The following is a 26632-nucleotide window of genomic DNA, read 5'->3' as shown; positions in this document are numbered from 1 at the left end:
GGCCATGCCCTGTCTTTATCTCTCATGAAAACGAGAGAATTATAGAAAGGTATGAGCTGGCATCAAGAAGCAGTAGCACAAGCTTGCAGTTTGTTGTACAGATATGCTCGTGCTTCTGTGAAATGATAGCACTTGGGCCTGTGCCGCACCACTGGCCTTTGCACAATGCCCCAGCCCCGAAATTCAGTGGTCTGAAATTGGGATTTATATGGATCCTGGGCACAAAGCAGAATCTGGGAGGGGGGGGGTGTGTTTCAAATTTTTAAAAAAGTTTCATCCAACCTCAATGTTTATTTTCAACCATTTTATATTCATATTATAAATTTGTCCCTTCCATTAGCCCGCTGAGTCTCGTTTCATTTCCTCTGTTCTTGTCTATGCCTCAAAATAACCACTCACAGTTTTGACTTTCAACCTTGGAAACCATCCAGATGAAATATTCCATCTTAATGATAAGCTGTCTAAAGTTTGTTTTCCTTTGGAGAGGGGAGGTTAAATTGAATTCATGGCATCCAAAAACCTAACTTCTTTTTCAGAATTTCTGGTAAAATTGAGTTCAATTTGTTCTTACGTATGGAAGCAAAGAACATCACCACAAACCCTTTGACTGAAAAAGTTTTCTGGTTGATTGTGGTTTTAGCTTTTTGTTCCCATTGCATACCCAAGTTTTATTTACAATGGGAACAGAATCAGCTCACAACTGAGTTAGACAGTCCTAAGTCCCAAGTGAGGAAATTAAGGCGTGATTGATGGTGTCAGAAACAACTGAAACACTGCGTAGTGCGAGGGTGGAATCACAGAAATGTCAGTCAGTAGAAAGAGATTACAAAAAGAAATACAAACACAAGCCAAATTAATACAAATCAAACAGGAAAAGCCAAGAAAGACAAAGTATTAATAGTGCACTGATTTTTCAAAAGAGCATTTGGTCTATAATTTCAAGTGAGGACTAGATCTAGTCATGCTTTTCGATATGTAAAGGGATTATTGAATTTGTTGGAAATTATGCTCAATTATGAAATCATGCACATTTTCCTTAGAAAAGACAACTACATGCTTATAATGGATGTGATTTGTGCTTAGCCATGGAGATTGATGCAAACTCAGTACAGGAGTGTTGAAGCATGACTATCATTGGTGAGGTCGTCTTTCCAAGACCATAGCACCACAAACAGAATTTTGTTCCTATTCATGTTTTCACACTGGACAGTGTTCTGTGCCTTTAGACTTTTTAACTCTGCCCTTAGCCACTCTCCCATCATGTCCAAATTTTCCTCTTGTGCTATCAAGTAGTATATAGGCTGTCAAAGCAGTGCTCCCCACCAAGAGCTGCAGACTAAAGAAAGATTTATAGAAGCTGAAATACTAATAGGATCTATACCCAAATTAGGTAGGATGCTTTGTCACAAAAAAGAACATTAAAATCACTGACACTTTAGGTCAGTTCCTTCTTGAAAGCATTAGAGTTAAAGTCTACAAACAAATCACCTGATGCAGAATTCTCGTTCTTTTCGGTCTGACCCTGCTTTTAGTCTTGCCTTTTTTTTTTTGTCCATGAGAAGCTCACAGATGCAAACCCCACCCCAAATTTAAATATTGCACACTGTATATATCCTCCACAGTAAGACAAGAGATGCCCATGACACTGCCCTCCCTTTCTAACATCTCAGTGTTACAGGCTTAAATAGTCCCCACTGGTGAGTAGGATCCTGGCATTATATTAATCAATAGGGAATAGCCAGATTGTTTCCAGCTTTAGTAGCTTGGGATCTTATTTAATGTTTGGGTATTTGCCAGGTGCTTGTAGCCTGGTTTGGCCACTGTTGGAGACAGGATGCTTGGTCTGACTCAGTATGACATGTTCTTATGATTCTAGCTCCAGTTCCTCTTTGTTCACTATCATTATTGTAACAGGAAAACACCAATGTGAGAAGCTACTTCTGCAGCACAGCAAGTATTATGGCTTGACAGTATGTTCTCTGCTAATAATTCCCCCTGAAAGTTTTAAGCATAGCTCTTAGGAACACTAGAGTTTATTGCTATTATATAGTAACATATACTAGCTGTAATGTAATGCTCCTGTCCAAGATCAAAAAAGCCACCTTTCACACCTCAGACCACAATGCTGGGCCAATTCAGACCAATGTGTGAATGCTTGTTCCCCAGGACCTGGAATGGATTCTTTATACGTAAGCGAAGCAGGGTCATTTCTGGTTTCAGAAGTCAATGTATTAAAGACAACATATAAAATGTTCAATATACAGTCAGGATATATCATTGATACAAAAATACCATTTGAAACTATTTCCAAAATAATGCTATGTGCCTAGTATTCAAAGGCATACGTGCACGAAGCTCCCAAATAAATTAAAATATGCATTATAATAAAATAATACACTGACTGAATCCCCAGAATAACTCTTTCAAGGCAGGAGAAAAATAATCTGTAAATAAAGCAGATACAGATCCAATATAATATATACAAATTCTAAACTGCAGTGATTAAAATAGATCATTTCATAGCTCGTTCTCCCCAGCGAGAATTTTAATAACAAACAAAGCCTGAGTAAAAGTATCCGCTTTGCGCTCTTCTTCCTAGGTTCAGCGTCAATAGAATACACTTTACAAATTTTGTACATTAAAATATTTTAAAGTTTTGAAAAACATCTCCTTTACAACAGCTCAAATATGGAATTTTGTACACTACTGAAAACAAAACGGTCTTCCTACATTTATATAGACAGAGAGAGATTCTTTAAAATATATGGTATTCCCATACATATACTTTGCCTAAACATTTTAATCCTCTTTAAAATGAAATGAGCTTATCTGTATAGCCTCATATGAGAAACAGCTATAATTAAAATGAGTCTAGGGAATAATTCATTTTAGTTTTTACAGAAAAATCTGGCTGAAAAGGAAAGAAGTGCATTGCTTCCACTACAGAGCTGCCACGTAAAAAGAAAAAGGAGGATTGAGGATAAGCAGCTTACCCGGACATTTTTTTTTTTTTTAAATAAAAACTTTACACAGACAATAAATAATGAAGACGAAAAGGCCGAAACTTGAAGAAGTTTTAAGTTGGGCCCTGGCTCTGCTGACAGCTCCGGAAACTGCCCGGGAGTCACTCATCGGAAGTCGGCCGTGTCATGCCATCGTGTAACCGTAGCTTCCGCAACGCAAGGCCACCAGAAGCCTGTCCTTAAGGGTCTCCTTGCTGGGATACTCGGGCAGCTTCAGCATGTTGATACTGAAAGGGAAAGCATGCTACTGTTAAATACAACATCTGAGGCGAAGAAATAAAGTCTGGACCTACATCTCAGGCAGGGGGGATGATTATCAAAATGCTCTTCTGGAATCTGCATACCCACCAGAAAGCTCTGCTGTTTGATTTTTAATTAAAACCCGGCATCGAAATCTGCTGCAAAAAAGGCTAACTTGTATATGTGTATACGAAGGAACAACCCAGCCATCTGATCTCACTAAAAATATCATCCCTGGACAACTCTGCATGCTAATATCGTGCCGACTGGAAAAGAAGGTAGTTACTATTTTATGCACGTTGCTTGTTATCCGAGTTGAAATCGCAGAACAAATAAATAAATATGTTGCACGAGGAAAACTGCGTGCATGTGTGTACCCCCGTGCATACACTTTTCTCCATAAAAGTTACTTGCGCATTACATTGCAACAGTTTCGCTGGAGGCTGCTTAAACATACCATGTACTTGACGTTGGCAGTAGGTTGGGTGTGTAGGCCACAGCTGCTATTGTAAAATTCTGCAATCCGCTGCCACCCATGATGTAGGCAAAGCCGCCGTGTGGTACTCTGGAACTGAAAGCATCCGAGCATGAGAGAGCAACAAAATGAATCATTAAAGCACACAGACAGGCTTGATCTGTGGGGATAGGAGCAGGGGATATTGTTACTTTTGGCCCGTCTTACATTTGGGTAAGTGCTATAGAATTCTTGACATTAGTACTAATCTAATAGCTTTTCAGTGACTAAGAAACCTGTGAGAGAGCCAGTTGACTGCTGTCTTTATAGCCCCTGTCTCTAAGGAGATCTTTGCTACCCTTTTAATCTTTTTCTTTTATCCAGCAGTTTCTTCCTGCTCCTTTGGGGCTCCAGCTTAACTGGAAGCAGGGCTAGGATCTGGCACCATGACTGGGGGATTTTTCCCTTATGTTATATCTAAGCCTGGCCATTCGCAGGGACAGTCCAGGGCCTAGGGCCATGCACCAGGGCTCTTTTCAGAACCCTTCAATTAAACTGCCCTAAATTCAGCCACTGGGTGTCACTTCTTCCCCTCTCCCTACTCCGGGCTGACCTGGGAAGTGGGAGACCTGAGTCAGGAATTGAACTTGAATCCTCGAATGTCACTGAGCCATCAGGCTGGTCCATTTTTTATTTCTTGATGTTAGGCGTCTAGATTTTCCTTTGTACTTTATCTTCTACACAACTGATCATCTTTGTAGGCTGTGACCTTTTTTTATTGGACCAACGTAAGAACCATCCATAGATACTGTGGTACATGAGTGTTCAAGACCACATCACATTTCTCAAAAACTCTCATCGCTGAATTATTTTAGCATTAGGGAAGTTAAAGAATGCAGTTTTCTTTGGGACCAATATGACTCCTCGGGTTCAGCACTATGAAACAGGTAAAGTAAAATGGGCAGACTGGACTGGCGTCACGGCCCTTATCTGCCTAAAAGATTCTCAAAGGCTGGGCACTGCCTTACCTTGACAGGTGGCTCACTCCACATGCACCTTCCCACCCTCTACACTCACTGCCAGAAGGAAATGAGCTTTCTCAGACCAGTCCCTGCCCTATGGAGCTCTCTGCCACTTAACAACAAGCCGGCTCCAGATCTCCTCGTGCCGGCTCCAGATCTCCTCGTATCCAGGAAGCTATGGAAAACTTGGTCCACACTCATAATTTCAGCCCCTAATCATGAACACTAACAGAACTGTCATGTACTTTCACACACAGGAAAACCGCCCTAAGCAGCTGAAATGTGACTGGGCCCTACCTCCTTGATGTATTTCACTCATTGCACTTGCGGCTGTCTTGTATTTCTCCTATATAATCACCTACTGGACTCTCCATATTGCACTATTTCTTGCACTGCATGTCACTATCCTATAGTATTTATGCATTGTTCATCATTTTATGGTAATCCCCAAGTCTGCCATAACAGTACACTACTTACACACCGTCTGTGACTGTGCTGCACTCTAGAAGGTGAATTTTCAAATGCTGCGCACATAAAAATCAGCGTATACACGTATAAGTAGCATATAATCTGGTATATGCGATTTTATAAACCTCTAACATACATGCATAAAGTAAGGATTCGCGACTAAATTTGCATGTGTAAAAAAGGGGTGGGGCCAACATTTAGGCGTGGAAGCTATTTTATAAGCAGCTTACGTCCATTTACACCTGCTCTGCATCTGGAGTAAACATCTTAAAAGTGAAATACTGACTGGATGGGGGGAGTCTGAGTGACATGGGGGAGTTGAGGCTGAAGAGCAGGGAGAGTGTCTTGCTGAACTGCTGACGGACTGGGTGAACTGGTAAACTAATTAGTAAAACTAGTAACTTTTATTGGCATGCACATGTTAGAAAATCTCCCAACTTACACGTGTAAAACCTGACTTCCAGGGGGTAAGTGTGTGTGTAAATTACGCAGATACAATCTCCACGTGTATATATCTGCGGGTATAGCATTTGCATGCCACTTATCCAGAAAAATGCCGATTTATCCGGCTCAAGTCTTGAAAGTGGCACTTATCCAAACAAGTTCTGATTCATCCAGCTAAGTGGCAGCAAAGTAGCTACTTAGCTGGATAAGTCTTAAAAGCAGTACTTACCTGGCTAAGTAATGCCTTTGCTGTGACTTAGCCGGATAAATCAGAACTTATCCGGATAAGTGCCGCCACTTAGGTGTATAAGTCAGAACCTATCTGGGTAAGTGCAATCCGTATTGTGCGAGAATGCTGCAGGGTACATTTACGCATATTTTATAACCTGCGTATAAAATATATGCACAGGTTATAAAATATAGAAGTAGATTTTTGTGTGTGCATATACTTGTGTATGTGGGGGCGTGTGCAGCTGTTTGAAAATTATCCTCCCTGTATTATACTTGACTGCTCTTATTCTAGTTAAGCTGTTATACTTTGTAGACCCTAACCTGCTCTAATATACTTTAAGCTCTCTTTTTGGAAAAGTCTGCTATAAGTAAATGATGGTGATGATATTCTAAGTTTCTCCATAAGCATTCTCTATCTTCAAAACCATGAGTTCAGCAAGGTGAAAAATAGTTTCACGTTTTGCAGTCTGTCCCAACTGAGGTCTTCCAGAATATGGAACCTGATTTTCAGGAATATTTATTTATTTAACACTTTTTTTTATACCGGCATTAGTGGGTACATCATACCGGTTCACATCTGAACCAAAAGGTGGAAAATACATAAAACAGGGACAGGGGATGGGACAGGAATGAAAAGAATAGACCAAAAGAAAGCACACAGAGCAACAAGTAACATATGAACAACAGGATAAATATAAAAAAACTATCAGTATAAATAACAGGAGAACATGCAGCAATATAAAATAACAGGAGATATAAAATATAAAATAAAATAACAGCAATATAAAATAACAGGAGAGTAAGGAGCAACCGTGCTGTCTGACACAGTCCCAGCGGTCACAGGATCTCCTGGCATCCATGACTTCTGAATTGCTTATATCAGCTTTTAGCAGCACTGCTTTTAGGGTATTTCTTTCAACAGAGACTCCAGCACAAACACAGACACAGCAGGAAGAGAGAGCGTAAGAACCAGGACACAGTATGAAGCATTCCTATGAGAAACGTCTGTTGTTTAAGTCTATGCAGAACAAGGAAGACCAGTGCAGACTCAGGCCCGGTCCAGGCTAAAAACATAGTCACTCCAGATTAAAACAATTTCATGCCTATAGCTCAGCTACTACAAATCTAGAACCACCAGTTCAACAATAGCACAGCTAAAGCAGAAAATGTGCTTTAAGCGTAATTTGCATACATCTTCCTTTCTCATGTGTGAAACATGCCTTGATCAACAGTTTATTTGATATAGCCAGATTCATGTTTTATGCAACCATTTCTCTCATCCTGCCCAACGAGTTGAAGCTTAGAAAAGAAACAAAAATAACATCCTGACCCACCCTTTCTTTTTCCTTAGTTTTATTTTCAACTACATATTACAATGGTTCGGTCCTGACTATACAAGATATCTAAAAGCCCAATTGGGAACACAAATAGTACACTCTGGTTTTCCAGTTTAATCCAATTTTTATCAAATCCACCTTTCACTAGCATCTTCCTTTCACTGAGCATTCATCCCAACACATCTTCCGAGATGAGAGTTGGATCCCCAGGCTCTTCAGGCACTTGATATCACATTGTAATAGCTTGTAAACTCTCTCCTGGGCACATTGATAGTCTGTTGATACTTTCCTACCTTCAGACTTCGTTTTTAAGCTTTCCATTTGCATTCACTCTGACATACGCTGAAACCACAAAAAAAACCCCAAAAAAAACAGACGGCTCCTTTTTAACCCCAAAGCACAGAATCTGGTCAGTAATAAAGCTATTTGCACAAACTTACTGAATCTCTTATCTAGAGGAGATGAACGTTACTTGGATCCCAACAACGCGTCCCCAGTTCTAAGCACAGTGAAGTAAAGCGTTCAACAATCTGCAACATTTTCTCCCCCAAAAAGGAAATAATTTATGACATTATAGAAAATCATAAACTAGGGTTCCTTTCTCAAATTTCCATTTTATGCAAACACCTGTAGATATTATTCCCATTTTACATCGCTGTGATGAGGAAACCTGAACTGCAATTCTTAGAACTTAGATACAATGAATAGTTCTTGAGCAGCAAGGAAAGGTGTTCAACATCTTTTGTGGATATATTTTGTGGCAAATTGAGCCTCCAGTAATTGCTACCAAAACCGGTAGCAATTACTCTAGAAGTCTCATTTTATACCATTTAGATAGGGAATAAAATCCCTTGTTTCTGCCAAGTATTCCCCATGAACTGCTGTGAAATGGGGTAAAAGGACACAAGGTAGCCTGTCTGGAAACACCAAGCAGTAGAATCAAATAGTTTTATCCTGGCATGCCCACTGAGGTACTTAGGATTCATCAACTTTTGACACAAGTCCTTCAAACACAATGTTTAAAAACTACAACATGAAAACTGACAGTGAACATCACACCAGTGTCAGACGACAAATGGTGCCATCCTGTCTCTTCTGAAGAAAATTATAAATCTTACTAATGCGGAGATGCACAATTTCTATTACCTTATGTAGAGAGCTTTTTGACTAAGCAATAAAAGAAAGAAAAATCAAATGTATGGGTGGCAAGGGTGGTCCATTATGGTTTTTTTTTCCTTCACAAACACCAACATTCGGGGGAAAAAAAACTGGTTTCTGACAAGAAGCTATTGAGAAACCTCTTGGAAAGAAAAGCACAATGCCACGATTATAAAGTGGTTGGAAGCCATGCAAAGATCACTCTTCTAGATGTTTGCCAGTAATGAAGGACCCATGCTTCAAATAAATTATAAAAGAAATACTTCAGGTGAGAACATTTCAGCCCACCCGGCACAGAAAAAACCCTCTCAAGTGTTAGTGCTGAGTAAGAAAACAGAACTCTCACTGAACTGACGCTACACATCCGTCAATGCAAAAAGGGTCCTGGGCTCAGCCTGAAGATTTTTTTAAAGCAATTAGACTTACTGTGAATTTACAGGAGTTCATTTACATGCTAAGATAACAAAAAGTGACAAGCTGCTGCTACCATGAGAGCCTCTGCAGGCCACAAAGAGGGGCACTACTGGACAGACAGATACAAAGCACCCGTCCGGCCCTCAGACCTTGCTTGTGCATACTGTCTGGTGAGGGGAGAGGAGGGCGTGGGAATTGCTTAAAGACAGGGAAAAAGGACATTTTTAAAAAGATGGAAAAAACAATTATTGGGAAAAAAAGCACAGGTGAATTAAGCCACAATTCATGGTTTCTGAAAAGATCTCTCTCATTTCATTCATGTGACCTTCTGGAGTTTTATGCATGTGTGAACTTAAATGAAAATCTCTCTCATGATTTAAAAACCCAGGAGAACTAAGGATTGTGTTGCTCTTTTCACCTTAACTGCAAACAGAATTATAACTAACTAGTATATACGGTCCTCCGAATGCATAAATATTGTGAAAACTTACTGCCTCATTTCATGATAGTCATGTTTATGTACCATGTATCAATAAAACTGAAAAAGAACCAAGAAAGTACTTGGGTTGAGATAGTATCATGTTTGAGTTACCAAACATTTAATAATAGAAGTTTCAAAGTCCTTTTTCTATGACATATCAAAAACTATGCTACACTAACAACTCTGATGACCTCCATTGAAGTCCATGCTTGGACAAAGTTGACTCATCTTTTCACCACACTTTCTGGCTTCAAGAATTGTTATTTAGTTTAGACACCAGAATGTCTCAAGGCATATCCTGTGTCTGTAGCATTATTGAAAGTTTCACGATTGCAGACACAATTTATCAGAGTGTTACATTTTATAATGATGGGAAAAGCTTTTCATACATCAGAGCTCAGTATGAAACACGCTGACAAAGTAAGAGATGAAAAAAATGATTTGGGGGAAGATAGTAAAGTCTGAGAAATCTTACTACCACCTGCTCTGAATACACAAGCACATTCAAAATTTATACCACATATATTATACCATACTACACCAGGGGCTGATTCCGAATGAAGACCGGCCCGGGGTTTCGCCGCCCAGGCCGGCCCAGGAGATACCACGTGGACTGCCGAGTGCGGCCCTGTCATGGCCGCACTCGGCAGACCAGGTGACTAGAGTGACCGGCCCACCGAGGGATGCCCGATCCCCCAATAGGCCAATCCGCCCCTGACTACACATCTAATAAATGTAGCTAAAGGCCAAAAAAACCCCCATTTTTCTATCTGTATTTCTTCAGTGGTTCTAATATAATACTGTCCATGTGACTAATTCTGACATTTTCAATTCCCATGTCTCTACATTTCAGGAGGAAGATACTTCTGAGACTAAATGCTAATGATCAAACCAATCATAGTGCTCAATGTTAAAGACTAGAATAGAGATACAGATACCAGTTTACTAAGGATGTAAGATAATGAGCCATGCAGGAATCCACAAAGGACATTACCAACTTCATGGAAAATAATGGAATGACCCTCTAAAGTCGTATATTTTTAGGTGGGGAGTAGGAGGAGGAGAAGAGAGGTCATGGCATGTTGGAAAGGTGAAATGTATACTTACTGTTAATTTCCTTTCCTTCAGTCCTACTAATACCATCCAGGCCACTGAGTTAATACCTCCTTCTGGCAGATGGAGACAGAGAAAAATCATTCTAAGCTGACTCTACTTCCCCTTAGAGGATGGAGCAAGACAGCTAGTATATTGTAACCAAGCCTCAATAAAACCACCCCAATGGGGGCTTCCAAAAACAACAAACCTAACAAGATCATCATCTCCTCTTTTCCTTCTTTCTTTCCTCCTTTTTTATTATGAAGGATAACCATATCTATTACCCTTTGCACTGTGAAAGCCAGCACCTTCCTCTCCTTAGATATTACCACCTTTCCCCAAAGTCGCAGCCTTCCTGGGGGTTCTGGATGCTCTGGTATGACTGAAGGAAAAGACATTAATTGTAAATATACACTGCACTTTCATCTGCATCACTATCAGATCAGTCCAAACGTGTGGGATGTACCCAAAGGAGGAAGTCAATGTGGCTGTCAGAACGCCCGTGCCAAACACAGCCTCAGTCCTAGCATGGACATTCAGTCTCCAGTCTATAATGTCTGGAAAAAGAATGCAAGGAAGTTCATACAGCCATAATTATCAGATTTATGAAACAAATTTGTGATAGAGTATCTCAAGAGTATCCAGTAGAAATCCAAAGAACAGAGAGATTCTTTATCTTGACAATCCTTCCCAAAATCCAGAAGGTAAATAATCTGGTTCACATGAAACAGACCAGCTGAAAGGAAGGTACCGGCCTGATAGTCACCTTTTCCTAAAAAAAATAGTACAAACTGATCTCTGCGAGAAAAGTACTTGAATTTCCGAAATCAGTCTTTCCAAGCATATGGCAACTAGGAACACTGCCTTCAAGGTCAAGCCTTTGATGGAACTTGCCCTAAATGGCTCAACGGGAATGTTAACAGTTATCAAATTCCAAGTACATTTTGGATCAAAACTTGTCAATGCATTATTATACAGGGTGGCCCATGGAAAGGTAGCCTGCCTCCAATACCAGTGCATTGGAGGCAGGCTACTTTTTCCATGGGCCATCCTGTATTAAATCTGTAGTAAAATTGCGCATGCTACGCAGATTAAAACACTATATTACAGGCGTTAATTTCCCCTACACTGGATTTTAGTAACTCTCCATTTGCTGACCTTCCTTCCACTCTCAGAGCCTTACAAATTGTTCAAAATTCTGCGGCTCATTTATTAACAGGGACGAATAAGCGTGAGCATATTACACCGGTGCTTTCCTCGCTGCATTCGTTCCTTATTCAGTAGTGATTAAAATTTAAAGTGGCTATGATGGTTCATAAATGGATCTACAACACAACTACAACCTGGATTCGTTTAATTTTACAAATCTATAAGCAATCTCGGTCTCTCAGGTCTGCAAAGTGAGACCTGTTAGAAACCCCTTCCTTGAGACTAACTCACCTCATAGAAACCTGTGATCATGCTTTTCCTGTGATCGAACAGTATGGAACTCTCTCCCTGAACATTTGCGCATTATTGTTGATATTTCAACATTTAAAAAGCTCTCTGCTTCAACGGCAGGGGAGAAGAAAAACTGATACTTCTCGCATATCCAGCATAGCTCCCTGCTTCAACGGCAGGGGAGAAGAAAAACTGATACTTCATGCATATCCAGCATAGCTCCCTGCTTCAACGGCAAGGGAGAAGAAAAACTGATACTTCACGCATATCCAGCATAGCTCTCTGCATCAACGGCAGGGGAGAAGAAAAAAGGATTCGCACTCACAAAGCGGGGAGTAGCTGGCTTGTTACGGCGGTTACTACCCCAAACCAAATAAGCCTGATACTTCACTTTCAATGCATATCCAGCATAGCTCTCTGCTTCAACGGCAGGGGAGAATAAAAACTGATACTACACGCATATCCAGCATAGCTCCCTGCTTCAACGGCAGGGGAGAAGAAAAACTGATACTTCACGCATATCCAGCATAGCTCCCTGCTTCAACGGCAAGGGAGAAGAAAAACTGATACTTCACGCATATCCAGCATAGCTCTCTGATTCAATGGCAGGGGAGAAGAAAAACTGATACTACACGCATATCCAGCATAGCTCCCTGCTTCAACAGCAGGGGAGAAGAAAAACAACCAATAAGGGCTGAATAACATAGTCTGGGTAAAACAAATAAGCATGGGTGTAGCTTGCTTATTGCGGCGGTTACTTCCCCTACTACCCCTAACTAATCAAGCTTGATATTTCACTTGGCTGCAGCTCCATCACTGCTCTCTACATTAATGGTGGGGGTGGAAGGGAAATAGAACCAAAGAGCTAAGAGAAACAGTTAAGTATGAGAAAAAAATGTGTGAAGCTTGCTGGGCAGACTGGATGGGCCGTTTGGTCTTCTTCTGCCGTCATTTCTATGAAGTGGAAACTTCACAGGCCTTCAGAACAGTCACTATCAATGAGGCAAAATATCCTCTTTTTCTCAAACTCTCCCTTCTCAAGGGCCTGATTGTAAGTGAGAAGGAAGTGGGATTCTCCATGTAAACTGATTTTTGGTGTAATAAGTCTTTGCTGGAGAAAGTCACAAAGGTTTCCTGCTTTGATCCATAACAGAGTGCCATACAAAGGGCACCTCAGCTATTCTGATGTTATTAGAATGACTATGTTCAAATGTCCCATGATCCTCTGAATTACTCTGCCCACCAGGAACCATGGAGGAGGCACGTAAAGCAGACTGTTTGTCAGCCACACCTGAACTAAGGCATTTATCCCTTTGGACCTGCACACATGTCCTTTGCTGAAAAAGAGCTGAGCCATGGTGCTCTCTCTGGTGGTCATCAGATCCGCCCGCAGCCTGCACCACTTATTTACTATGAGGTGAAAGCTGCATCTACTAGCTCCCACTTTCCTGGTTCCAGAGAATGTTTGCTTAGTCTGCTTGAATACTGTCCAGACTTGCTATGTGGGCTGCCAAAATGGCCGCGTGATGAACTTCCACCCACTCCATCAACAAAGCTGCCTCCTGCACAACCTGAGGACTTCTCGTGCCTCCCTGTCTGTTGACATATGCTACTATTGTGGCATTGTCCAACATTATCCTTACCACTTTCTCTAAATTACTGGCAGAAACTGAACTAGGGCTCACTGAACTACCCTAATTTTCAAACAATGTATTATCCAGCTTGCTTCTATTGGGGATTACAGACCCTGTGTGCCTCCTGATCTAGACAATGTTCTCCCCCAGGCACGAAGACACATGTCATCGTAATGAGAATCCAGTTGGGGATCCAAATCTACTCCTTTCTGAACATGCTCCCTAAGAAGCCACCATGCCAAAGTCTCCCTGGCAAATTTCGTCAGTGGGAGCCAGGGCTTGAAGTTCTCTAACCGAGACCATGTGGAAAGCAGAGCCCACTGGAAAGAGGCTGCATGTGAACTCAGGCTGAGGATACTACTTTCAGAGAAGCTGCCATGGACTCCAAGATTTAAAGGTATAACCACACTTGTGGTCTTGTATCTTCCAGGAACTGCCTGAACTATGACCGCAGCTTGTGCATCTGATTAACCATCAGAAATACTTTTCCAACCAAGTGTTGAACTGAGTTTCTAGGTACTTGAATTTTTTTGAGAGGATATGAATTAACTCTTGGAGACGTTTTCTATCCATCCCAATGACTGCAATGTCTGTAACCACTCTGACTGAGGCAGTTCAAGTCTCTTGTTTCAACTTGGTTCTCATCAACCAGTTGTCCAGATAACACTCCCTCTTTGCAGAGAAAGGCTGCCACCACAACCATAACCTTGGAAAATATTCTTGGAGCTATGTCCAAAGAGCAGTGCCTGAAACTGGAAATGCCTGCTCATCACCACAAACCTTAGGAAACTCTGATGAGCTTCTCTGACTGAGAGGTAAAGTTGAGCCTCTGAGGTAGAGACGTCAGACATTCTCCTTGCCTGACCACCACAATGACTGACCAAAGCATTTCCTTATAAAAGTGTAGGACATGCAGGAATCTGTTGACTTCCTTGAGATCTGAGATCAGTCTGAATATGTTCTCCTTCCTTGGCATCATGAAACAGAATATCAGTCTAGACCCTCTTCCATCTTTGGAACAGGCACCATTGCTTCCATCAACACAAACACCTAAGGAATGGCAGACTGCGGCATAGAACAAAATGCCCTATGCAGTAGCAGTACAAATTCCACATAAAAGGCTCACTGGCTGCGGTGTAGTTGAAGCTGCACCTAAATCAATCAGCTCTGTGTCTGTGTGCTGTAGCCTTTGACAAAGTGATCCCTCAGCTCTACTGCTCGATGCATGTTGCTGCTGCAAAATGGTAGATTCTCCCACTGGTGCCAACAACTTCTCCATGGCTTTCTCTTGCTTGTCTCCTTCATGGCTAGACACAGGAGAATCCTGGGCTCTATCACCTCCCTGGGATCGCTACTGCCCTGAGCATCCTGGAAACAAAACAGGTCTCCGTTCACCCCCAGCTGCACATACCGTGCATGATAGGCTCGTTGCCACTGATGCCCTCCAGGGCTGACAATGTGCATCACTTCACCTTCTTGGAGGACATTCCTTTGAGATATCACCATAGCTGCTCTGGGGTAAGATCCACATTTCCCCCCAATAGGAGTGCTGCCATTTCCTGCTTCTTGCTTTGCTGTTTTTAAACTTAATTTACATCCTTTGCTGACACAACCCGCTGTGTTTCCACGGTCCCCCTCATCCCTCAGGATTCCTGGAATCAAGCTTAGAGGTCCTAACCACTTTCTGGGCTAATTCCTCAGGGGAAGAAGCAGCAACTACAGTGGACATTGCCTAGCAACTCCTGAAGGACTTGACTAAAGGTCAATTCCTCCCTCAGGAAAGTAGATCCGCATAGGATCAACTGTCCCTTGGACTTAGCTTCTTTCCCTGCTGCTCTATGGATCTGCACCAACTGCTGGAGACAGAGAAATATTGGCTAAGTGCCTTGCTGCTCCGGCACTAAAGGGGAGGTAAAGTCAGCTTAGAAAGTTTTTCTCTGTTTTCACTTGCTGGCAAAGGGGGGGGGGGGGGGGGAATAACCTTCTAATCTGAAGAAGTCTGGAAGGGACGGAGAGAAAGGAAAGATTCTTTGATGAAAATCAAAAGGTCTATAGGTAGGTCAGTCAGAAATTGGGAATCTACGAAAGCTGCAGCATATGCAACATGCCAACTAGTCACATAAGAGGGATGAGCCAGAGGATAAGAAGAGGGAAAGCAATGTATTACAGTCTGATCGAAAAAAAATGTTAGACCTTGAGTTTTAACAGACAGTAAATGAACAGGAACTGGCCTCAAGGCAATAAAAGTCTGTGGAAAAGAAGAAGAGGCTAGAAGCATTACAGTAGTGGGATGGAGTCCCAATCCTCTGTCAAGGACCTCAAGAAGGGTAGTGGGAGACTGCAGCTGTTAAGCAGAATAAAGAACAGGAGTATGTGGAACAGAAATAAATTATGCATACAAAGAGGTTTAATGGAGAGTAAGAGAACATTTCCATCGGAACAAAAGAAAGGGAGTAAGGACATACTGAAACAGGAGAAAGCAAGCGAGGAAATATATATATATACATATATATATATATTTTATATATAGAGAAGGTGTTGGATGCATGGAATGGTCTTCCCAGTAGAGGTGGTGGAAGCAAAAACAGAATCTGAATTCAAGATTCTGAGGGAGTGATGGGAATTGTAAGGACTACATAAATTGGACAGATGGGGAGACTAAATGGGCCATATGGTATTTTTCTGCTGTCATGTTTCTATAACAGGAAATGTATAAATTAGAGCCCAAGTACAGATGAAGAGAGATATATTATAGGAAGAGGAAGTTTAAGGACTGAAGAGAGATCCAGAATGGGGGAATTATCACCTTGTACAAAGGGAACATAAAGACTGGAGATGGTCTTTAAACAATCTTTATTTATTTTATATAACGTCGTTCCAAATGAAGATCACAACGGTTTACAAAAGTAACATTCATCTTTGGGTCATTACATAAATTGGTGTAACAATTTGGTATAACAATTTGGAGTAACACAATTTGGTAAAACACATACACTGGTGCTATGCAATACAGTATTATATGTATTTTGACATGAAACAGTTGGTAAGATATATATACACTGCAGCACACAGTTATTTACTTCTCGACTGAGGAGGGGAACAAGGGTTAGTAGGGTTGGGATTCTGTTTAGTAGTATACATGAAGTAGTCAAAAGCTGCTTAATTTACTTTTTACTTGGTATTGTTTTTGCTGTTGATATTGTTGCTTCTTCAGTCGGTTAGCATTTAAGTTAGATTATTACGTGTTTTTAAACAGCCATGTTTTTAATTCACATTTGAATATATTTTTTTCTGGGATCAGTCGAATTGTCTCCAGTAGTGGTTCCATAGTTGAGGTCCTGCTATGGAGAACCTGTGATCATTTATTTGCTTTAGGTGTGTGCTCCAGAATATAGGTACAGTTAATAGTCCTTTGTTTGTGACTTAAGGGTTCGTTGTGGTGCATATGTTTGAAGACTCACATCAATTAGGCCTTCCTCCAGGCCTTCCCCTAACTTTCTAAGCCATTAATTGTCAACCGGACAGGACTCTGCTTTACCGGCTAATGCCTCGCCATGTTTAGACACTATAATTAAGCCGCCGTTTCTTTTGTTTCATTGCCTTTTCTAGTTCTCCTCAGTTACACTGTCCTTTACCTCTGACTAGCCTAGCCCCAAGTTATCTACCCTGTTATATGTAACTTCCGCTTCAAGTGAATTGTTCTTGTTTAAGTTATACCCTTTGTTACATGTAAACCGATCTGATATGAAATTTTTCATAAAGGTCAGTATAGAAAAATGTTAAATAAAATAAATAAATAAGACCTGGGTTATCCTTTTGCACGATATTCAAGATTAAGGTTAAGACTTTGAAATAGATTTGGTATTTGATCTAAGTGTCATAGTGGATAACACATTGAAATAGTCAGCCCATTGTGCTGTGGCAATCAAAAAATCAAACAGAATGTTAGGAATTATTAAGAAGGGAATAGAAAATAAAATGGAGGATGTCATAATGCCTCTGCATCACTCCATGGTGAGTCTGCATCTTGAATACTGTGTGCAACTCTGGTCACCACATCTCAAAAAGGATATAGCTGCACTGGAGAAAGTGCAGAGAAGGGCGACCAAAATAATAAGGGGCATGGAACGGCTGCCCGATGAGGAAAGGCTAAAGTAGTTAGGGCTGTTCAGTTTGGAGAAGAGACGCCTGAAGGGGGATATGATAGAAATCTACAAAATCATGAAAGGACTTGAACAAGTTAATGTAAATCGGTTATTTACTCTCTCAGATAATAGAAGGACCAGGAGGGCATGCAAGAAGTTAGCGAGAAGCTCATTTAAAACAAGTCGAAGAAAATTCTTTTTCACTCAGCGCAGAGTTAAGCTCTGGAATTCATTGCTAGAGGATGTGGTTATAGCAGTTAGTGTAACTGGGTTTAAAAAAGGGTTGGATAAGTTCCTAGAAGATAAAGCCATAAACTGCTATTACGGTAATTAATAAGCAATAGTAGCTTGGGATCTATCTAATGTTTGGGTGCTTGCCAGGTATTTGTGACTTGGATTGGCCACTGGTGGAAACAAGATACTGGACTTGATGGACCCTTGGTCTGACCCAGTACGGCACTGCATATGTTCTTATTGCATTGGCAGTCAGTGCAGTACAATAAGCGAGGGTGTGATATGATCAAATTTCCTGGTTCCAATTAAGAATCTTGCCGCTGCATTTTGTAGTAGTATAGCAAAACTAATTGAATCAGTAGTTACTATGCAAATTAGAGATTTTTTTTAAACAGTCAGGGGCATTAGACAGCTCAGTACAGATTTCAACCCAGTTTTAACACAGAGACAGTATTGATCTCACTGATGAATAAAGCGTGGATTTTTTTGAATCAAGGAAGGTCAGGGTTTCTGGTCCTTTTCAATTTTTCAGCAGCCTTTCGCAGCTTTTGGAATTAGAACTGCTTTTCTGGGATCTTATTTTGTGATTAAGAACATAAGCAATTGTCATGCTGGGTCAGACCAAGGGTCCATCAAGCCCAGCATCCTGTTTCCAAGAGGCCAAACCAGGCCACAAGAACCTGGCAATTACCCAAACATCAAGATCATCCCATGCTACTGATGCAATTAATAGCAGTGGCTATTCCCTATGTAAACTTGATTATTAGCAGTTAATGGACATCTCCTCCAAGAACTTATCCAAACCTTTTTTTTTAACCCAGCTACTCTAACTGCACTAATCACATCCTCTGGCAACAGAAGAAGAGGAAGGAAGGGTGGAAGAGGGAAGAACACATATGGAGTGGGAGGGAGGTAAGAATCATGAAGGCTTCAGGTAAAAACTTGTATTGTGAGCCTTCTAGGAATAGGGAAATACCTATAAGACTGTAATCCCCTTTGAATTGCCAAAAGGCAGAACAGAAATCAAATTTAAAAAATAAAAATGATCATAGGGCCAGATGATTTTCATTATTACCCATGGTAGAATCTCCAGATTAATTTAATTTATATATTTATATTTCATTTTACACAGTCCAAAGACTGCTTCAAGTGAATTGCAACACTTAAAAACTCTCTTTCTACGTTAAACCTTATAAAACACACTGAAAAGTAATGATTAAATTTAAACCATAACAATAAAACAATAATAATATACACAATAATAATAAATTAAGTTATATACAAAATAACTAAAAAGCATAAGATAATATAAAGAAATCCTACAATACCATGTTTTTCTGTATTGGACACATCCATCTTTTGATGTTAGGAGATGGCAACTGGTGAAACCGTTATACTTCGTAGGTGCAATGAAGAAACATCTTTAAAGAGTAGAAAGATCTAAGCTTATACATGTGTGGATATCTGGCATATCAAAGTTGTTGGTACCCTACTGTCCCATAACCGAAAACCCAAAGTAGCATTTTCTTCAAATGCAAGATTGGAAAGACAAAGGCGATTTCATATAGGAGACTGTTTTGGAAGCACTTCTCTGAGGAAGCAGCCAGTGGGTGGTGAAACAAGTGGCCGTTGTCTGAATCAAATTTTGAAATTTCGAAGTGTTGAAAGGCAGGGATTGCTTGAAGTGTATGGAATATATATAAATGCTATATGAAATGATTAGTTAGGCAACTATATGCTAGGCACTTGGGAGTGTTCTAAAACAATGGGTATATTAAGTCAGCGAGGTGGTTTGTGTTAGTGATATAGTCATTTTTAATTAATGTGGATGTGGATGGATGAATTAGTTTTTATGTGATAATATGCCATTTTTGTAATAAAGATATTTTGATATTAAATATTTGCTTCAGATGCAACAAGATGAAATGTATGAAAAACTATATGATGTTCATTGGGGCTCTTCATATATTTTTCATGGTAGGTAATATGAAAAGCAAGCTTTCCACTGAAGAATTTTGAGTTCAATTTTAGATTCCAGTTTATCTATGGAATTTCATATTCATGCAGTAAAAAGCAAGTTTGCTTACCGTAAATGGTGTTTTTTGTAGATAGCAGAATAAATTAGCCATGCTGTCTGGGAGTCACCAGCTTAGGGTTGGGTTTGCACACCTCTTACTTTGGGTAGGGCTGGCAACCCCTTGCGACCGAAGGTGATGTTCGTGTACACGACCTGCCACTGATGTATGTGGACAGCCCTCTTATCTTGTTGAATAGGACAACACTGCCGCACCCAGCGCTGCATCTGAAGATGCCTGCTGGTCAATACAGTAGTGTGATGTGAATGCATATAGAGAAGACCACGTGGATGCTTTGTAAATGTCCAGCAATGGTACCTTGCTGAGATGAACAATTGAAGCAGCTACTGCTCGTACTTGATGCGCCTTGACTGTGCTTGGAAGGTCTGCTGATCACTTTGAATAACAAAAGTGAATGCATTGAGATATCCAGTTGGACAAGGTCCTCTTTGTCATCAGTAGACCAGGTGCAATCAGATTGAAAGACACCAAGAGCTGAGAAGTTCTATTATCTGCATATGTCCTCCACTTGTAGTAAGCTAGGGCTCTTTTACAGTTTAAGGTATGAAGGACCTTAGTATGTGGTCTCGGAAAGAATGGAGGTAATGTGATGGAAAGCCGAGATTGTCCGTAAAGTTATCTTGTTGTTGTGAAACTGTAGATAAGGGGGTAGTGAACCAGGGTTTGTAGCTCACTGACTTCTTGCTGAAGTGACTGCGATCAGGAACACTACCTTCCAGGTCAGATATTTCATGTGGCTATTATCCATGGGTTCAAAGGGTGGGGAGCATGAGCTGCTCCAAACCCTGGTTAAGGTCCCAAGGAACTGGAGGTTTGATATGGGTGGCCTCAATCTCAAGATTCCTTTCATGAAGCGTGAAACCAGAAGATGGTGCGACACCGGAAGGCCATTGTATGGGTGATGACATGTTGCAATAGCACCAATATGCACCCTGACGCCGTTGCCAACCCTGATCGATAGAGCGAATGCAGCTACTCTAGTAAGGCTTCAGGTGAGGAGCATGGGTCAACTCCCTCACCTTGACACCATTTTGTGTAGCGCTCCCACTTGCCTTCATAGTTTTTCCTTGTGGAGAATTTCCTAGACAAGACTAAAATGTCCTGGACTTCTGTTGATAAATGCAGGTGGTCTAATACTCTTTCAAGCTCCAAACCATGAGATGAAGCAAGGAATGTATGGGTGCAGGAGCGTACCGCCTTCCTGAGTCAAGAGATCCACGTTGTCTCCCAACGGGATCGGAGGGGCGATTGATAGTCAAACTAGATAGGCGTACCAAGGTTGCCTCAGCCAAGCCAAGGTGATAAGGATGAGGTCTGCAACATCCTCAATACATTATAAATCAGCGATATCGGCGGGTAAGCATAGTAGAACCCTCCCGATCACGGTATGAGGAATGCATCCTGTGTGAATCGTTGTGGACTGGGATGGACGGAACTGAATTCTTGAACTTTCCTGTTTCGTAATGTTGCGAAGAGGTCCATGCATGGAAGACTCCACGTTTGGAAGTGGCCATCTGCTACTGTCTGGTTGAGAGTGCATTTGTGTGGATGAAATATCCTGCTGAGTCTGTCTGCTTTGGTGTTTACAATCCCTGGGAGATAGGTCACATGTAGGGAGATGGATTGTGCTTCTGCCCATTCCATGATCTAAATCACTTCTTTGCACAGAATCCAGGAACCTGACCCTCCTTCCTTATTTATGTAGAACATGGCCACCTGATTGTATGGACCATGAAGTTTTTTCCCCCCTGAAGGTGGTCGCAGAATGTGACCTCCTCCCTCAGATGAGCGATCTTCTGGGCCCTCTGCCTCTGGGAGACAATCGACCACAGTCCTTGAAAGAATACTGTCATGTTCCAGCCCAAGGCATAAGTAGCAGTAATTATGTCTATCGTTGATGGACATAATTTTTTCACATTGGCAATATTTGAAGCCCGGAAGCTTCGGCGTCATGATAGCACTGCAAAGTGCTCTTTGGTTTCACTCGGATAGAAGACAAAAATGAGAAATTGGGAGAGAGAATGCTCCGCGTAAAGCCTGCAGCATGGAAGAAAAAAAGACCGAAGAGAGATGGCGATCGCATTGGAAGGCGCACACAGTCGCACAGAGCCAAAGCTCTGTAATCTTTGAGAGAAGCTTCATCCTGGGCTATCGGAGGACATCATAAACAGCATGGCTAATTCAGCCTGCTTATCGATGGGAAATGAAAAAAGGTTTTTCTCCTCTAAGAATGATTAAACAGCTTAAACCATTTCTCCTTTACTGGGCTTAAGATCAGTGATGCAAGCACTGTTACCCACTTTTAGACTGTTGTAGTATAATTTGCATGGGTCTTCCCAAGCAAACTTATAGCACGATTGCATCTCTTCAGAATGCTGTAGCAAGAATCATTACAAGCAGTAGACAGGAACAAGATTCTTGTTTATTGTTTGCTCTCCACTGGCTCCCTGCGACATTGAGAATAAAATTGGAAGTGCATACATTAGTATTTGTGCGCTGAGGGGCACAGGCGCCACTTATTTGGCAGCAAAAATAAATCACCATGAGCCAGGAGATGCAGCTTGAAGACCTTTTAACCACAATGGATTTTGAAAGTTAGGACTAGGGAGAAATCCTTTTCAGTAGCAGCACACACATTTTGGAAATCTCTGCCACTGATGAGCAGAAATTAATTCATTTAAGAATTTTATGCAAACAACTAAAGACATTATTATTCTATAAGTTAGACAGTAAAAGGGGAGGCACTTAAGAAACATCAATTATAATACAGTCTGCATTTTGAGGAGCTGGAGCTAATTACCTGTATTGTAGGGGTTTGTTTTATTATCTGATGCTTCTTAGTTATTTTGTATTATATTTAATTTATAATTATTGTAGATATTTTTGTTTTGTTGATATGGTTTAAATCTGATCATTACTTTTCAGTGTGTTATGGAAGGGTTAACTCGGAATGGGAGTTTTTAAGTGCTGTAATCCACTTGAAGCATTCTTTGGACTGTGTAAAGTGAAATATAAATATGTAAACTTAATTAATTTGGAGAGTAGCTAACAAAGAATCAGTAGTATCATGACAAAAATTGTTTAATTGCAAAATCAAATAAGAGGCAGATAAGGAACAAAAGTGCTAAAAAAAAAACCAAAAAAAAACCAACAGGTCCACAAAGATAAAATTTATAGAAAAGTCTCTACCTGAGACAATTGGTCTGCCTGGAAGATCTATAAGTCTCTTGTGTATCTTAGGTAAAATTTAGAAGACTGGTGTAATAAGATGATGTTTTTTTTCAAAAAGACAGATTCTTTATCAGTAAACAACCCCATCATAAGCACAGCGTCCACTTCTTGAAAAATACTGAACTCAAGGATCGGTGTGGTCTTGAGGTAAATAGTTTGTGTAAGATTTAAAAGAACATATTTACATACATGAAGGCTTTCTAATGCATTTAGCATTTTTACTGTATGTCATGTGACAGCTATTGTATTAAAGGATTCAAGTTGTAAAGTATAAAAACTCTTTCCCCTCTCTTTTAGGTCTCAGGAATTTTTTAAATTTTTCTGATGCCTTTTTGGCAATTTTTTTCAATTTAAGAAGTAATAGAATATGTATTTATTTATTTAAACATTTTTATATACCGGCATTCGTTGTGGACATCATGTTGGTTTACAGTAAACAGGTTAAGTTTGGAAAATTACATTGTAACAGGGAAGTCAAACTGGGGGAGGGGGTAACGAAAGGAAGCTAAAAACTAAAAAAAAAAAAAAAAAAAAAAAAAAAAAAAGAAGGCAGACATTTTAATTTCCAAGGACCTCACACTCCCATGATGCACGGGATGTGATGATGCCACGCAGCAATGCGTTGAGAGCTGCAAAATGAATTTCAGACCTGGAAAAAGGAAACACTGAGGATTAAGTGGTGTGGTAGTTTAGAAAGCAAGTTTGAAATGATGGAAAATTATTGACCCGTGTCCTCCTGAGAAAAAAAACAGCCTATAAAGTTGAGAAGCACTGACACACTTCTCTATATTTCTGCCATGGAATGTCTGCCATGAACTACATCACCAAAGAGAACATCACAATCAATTAGGAGGCGCTCTCAACAAAACAATGCCAAACTGTAAAGGGAAAGTGAATTAAGATTATACCCAAAGATACTTCAGAATTAACAGCAAAAATGAATAATAAAAAAGCCAGAGCCTATCCCAATGCTATTGAAGGTAGGGCCTGCTGTAAGAAATACATAAACTGTGCAAACTTTCCTTTCATCATCGTTTATTTACATCATAAAGTAAGCTCAAGGCATGTTATAGCAGATCAACATTCACGTTCATGACATCTCAATAAATAAAAGGCACAGTGTTCCAGCAGTTCAATGTTACCATTCTAACTTTTCACCTAAGTAAAAAAGCATATAAATCATCAGAATGCCAAAAATAAATAGAACAGGGAAGAATGTAGCAGAGAAGTACGATAGCACTGCAAGACAGAACAAATGATATAAAGCACTTGTGAAGTACAACAATTAAGGAAAGCATATAGTTATAGCTTTCATAGGCTAGAGTGATTGGTTTATATGTATAAAAGGGAGACTGATAAAATGAGGAAATGTCAGTAAAAAACTGAAAGGCACAATTCACAAGGTTAAAACCTTGTAGGAGTCATGGACATTGTTTAAACGTATCATCACTTAAGGCCCAGACAAAATATATTCCACGCATTAAAAAAAGTGGCAGGAAATCCAAACTGCTGGCAAGATTTAATAGTGACGTGAAAAAGGCAATTAAAGCCAAAAGGGTATCTTTTCCAACACAATGCAAAACAGACCAAAATGAGGAGAACAGGGAAGAGCATAAGCAATGGCAAGTTAAATGTAAAACAGTAATTAAGCAGCCAAAGAGAATTTGAAAAGAAGTCTCCATAGAGGTAAAAACAAGTACATACGAAGCAAAAAATCCGTGAGGGCGTCAGTTGGGCTGCTAAAAGGTGTGCGCAGGGAGACAAGCAAATAGCACAAAAACTAAATACATTTTTTGCTTCTGTCTTTACTGAGGGATGATGACTGAATGAAAAAACAAAATCACTGTTAAACTGAACGATGTAATAAATTAGATTGATAAACTAATAACCGGGGAGCCTGGACACCAATGGTTCAACGCCGCCCCCAACCAGCCTAGCTAGATGCCTCTAGTAACACACACAAGGAAAACGTGAAACACAATTTGGATGAAATGGCCGCAGCCATTTATTAGAGTGCTCTAACAGGGGAGTCTAATTTAGGCGCCGAGTCCTACCAATAATGCCTACTTTCGCTGCTAGGCAGGTGCCGCTGACTCTTTCTGCCCAAGCAGAACCATGGGATCTCGCTCCCTGCGAGCCCCCGGACAGGCATCATGACCGCCAACACTGGAGGAGTCTTGGCCTGGCCGCCTCGCATGAAGCCCCGCTGGAGCCCCTCCCCACGTATCTGGCTGTTGATCTGTGAAGGCCCAAACCCTGGGCCTGACATCATACTCAAAGTTGTTTTTTAGTTGTTTTTTAGATGTTTTTTGTTCTATGTAATTGCTCAAGGGCAAGCTTTATTTGTTTCACTGTAAACTGGTTTGATTTGTATCTAATGCAAGAAGATCGGTATATAAAAGTCAAAAATAAATAAATAAATCATCCATGACCAAAAACAGAGTGGTGGCCCATAGGCCCCTCTCGTCCATACAGGCACCTCCCTGCTTCCTTCTACTGCCTCCTGTGTTACAACAGCAAAACAAATAAACAATAAACCTGCTACCTATTAATTCTTGTTAACACAAGGGGTGCTGCTTCGGGGCCAAAGGAAAAAAAGGCTGAGCTGAGGGAAGCCGGCAGGTTTTAAATCTCCCGCCGGCTGCCCCTCCTTCCAACGTCACATGGCGCCCTACTCCGGGCCAATCCAGTGGCCCGGCGTCAGGGCGCATTTGTTGATGTCACCATGCCTGACTCCAGACCAACCTGGAGGAGTGGCATCAAACGCAGCGCCGCCAAGAAGAGGACCCCCCGTGGTGTTGGCAGCACAATGCTGGTACCATCATCTTTATCAAAGGGTGGGGGAACGAGCCCCCCTCCCATTCAAGGTAAGGTACGGCACGATGCATCGGGTGCCCGGTTATTCGCGGCACACGCAACATCCATGCTGGGGGGCCACCCATGAATAAATAACAAATCAACAGGACCAGATGGCATTCACTCCAGAGTACTGAAAGAACTCAAACATGAAATTCAGACTTATTTCTGGTGATCTGCAACCTATCATTTAAAACAGCCACAGTACTTAAAGACTGGCCAATATGACACCAATTTTCAAAAAAGGGCTCCAGAGCTGATCTGGGAAACTATAGTCTGGTGAACCTGTTAGGGACAGGGAAAATGTTAGGAGCTATCCTTAAAAACAAAATTACTAACCACATAGACAAACATGGTTTAATGGGGAGAGTCAATATGTTTTTTGTAAAGGAAAGTCTTGCCATACCAATTTAATAGATTTTTTAAGGTGTAAACGTAGATAAAGGTGAGCCAGTTGATACAGTGTTCTTCGATTTTCAAAAGGCATATGACAAAGTCCCTCATAAGAGACTCCTTAGGAAATTGGGAGGCCATGGGATAGGAGGTAGTGTCCTAACATGGACTGGTAACTGGATAAAAGACAGGTAAACAGAGTGTAGGACTAATTGGTCAGTTTTCCAATGGAGAAA

The 26632-nt window shown here is 40.8% G+C and overlaps 1 protein-coding gene across 3 annotated transcripts in view; it reads right to left on the bottom strand.

Moving 5' to 3' along the window:
- Window positions 1-2211: 2211 nt before the first annotated feature.
- The window catches only part of HACE1 (HECT domain and ankyrin repeat containing E3 ubiquitin protein ligase 1), a 230814-nt gene continuing 206393 nt past the window's right edge, over window positions 2212-26632 (bottom strand). For all 3 annotated transcript variants that reach the window (XM_029595349.1, XM_029595352.1, XM_029595351.1), the window contains exons 23-24: window positions 3721-3834; window positions 2212-3250 (exon numbers count right to left, since the gene is read on the bottom strand). In XM_029595349.1, coding sequence (XP_029451209.1) covers window positions 3148-3250; window positions 3721-3834 — 217 coding nt within the window. In that variant the 3' untranslated portion in view covers window positions 2212-3147. The remainder of the gene's footprint in view (window positions 3251-3720; window positions 3835-26632) is intronic.

This window comes from Rhinatrema bivittatum, chromosome 3, assembly GCF_901001135.1.
Source record: "Rhinatrema bivittatum chromosome 3, aRhiBiv1.1, whole genome shotgun sequence".
Classification (NCBI taxonomy): domain Eukaryota; kingdom Metazoa; phylum Chordata; class Amphibia; order Gymnophiona; family Rhinatrematidae; genus Rhinatrema; species Rhinatrema bivittatum.
This window is presented reverse-complemented; position numbering and strand designations above follow the sequence as displayed.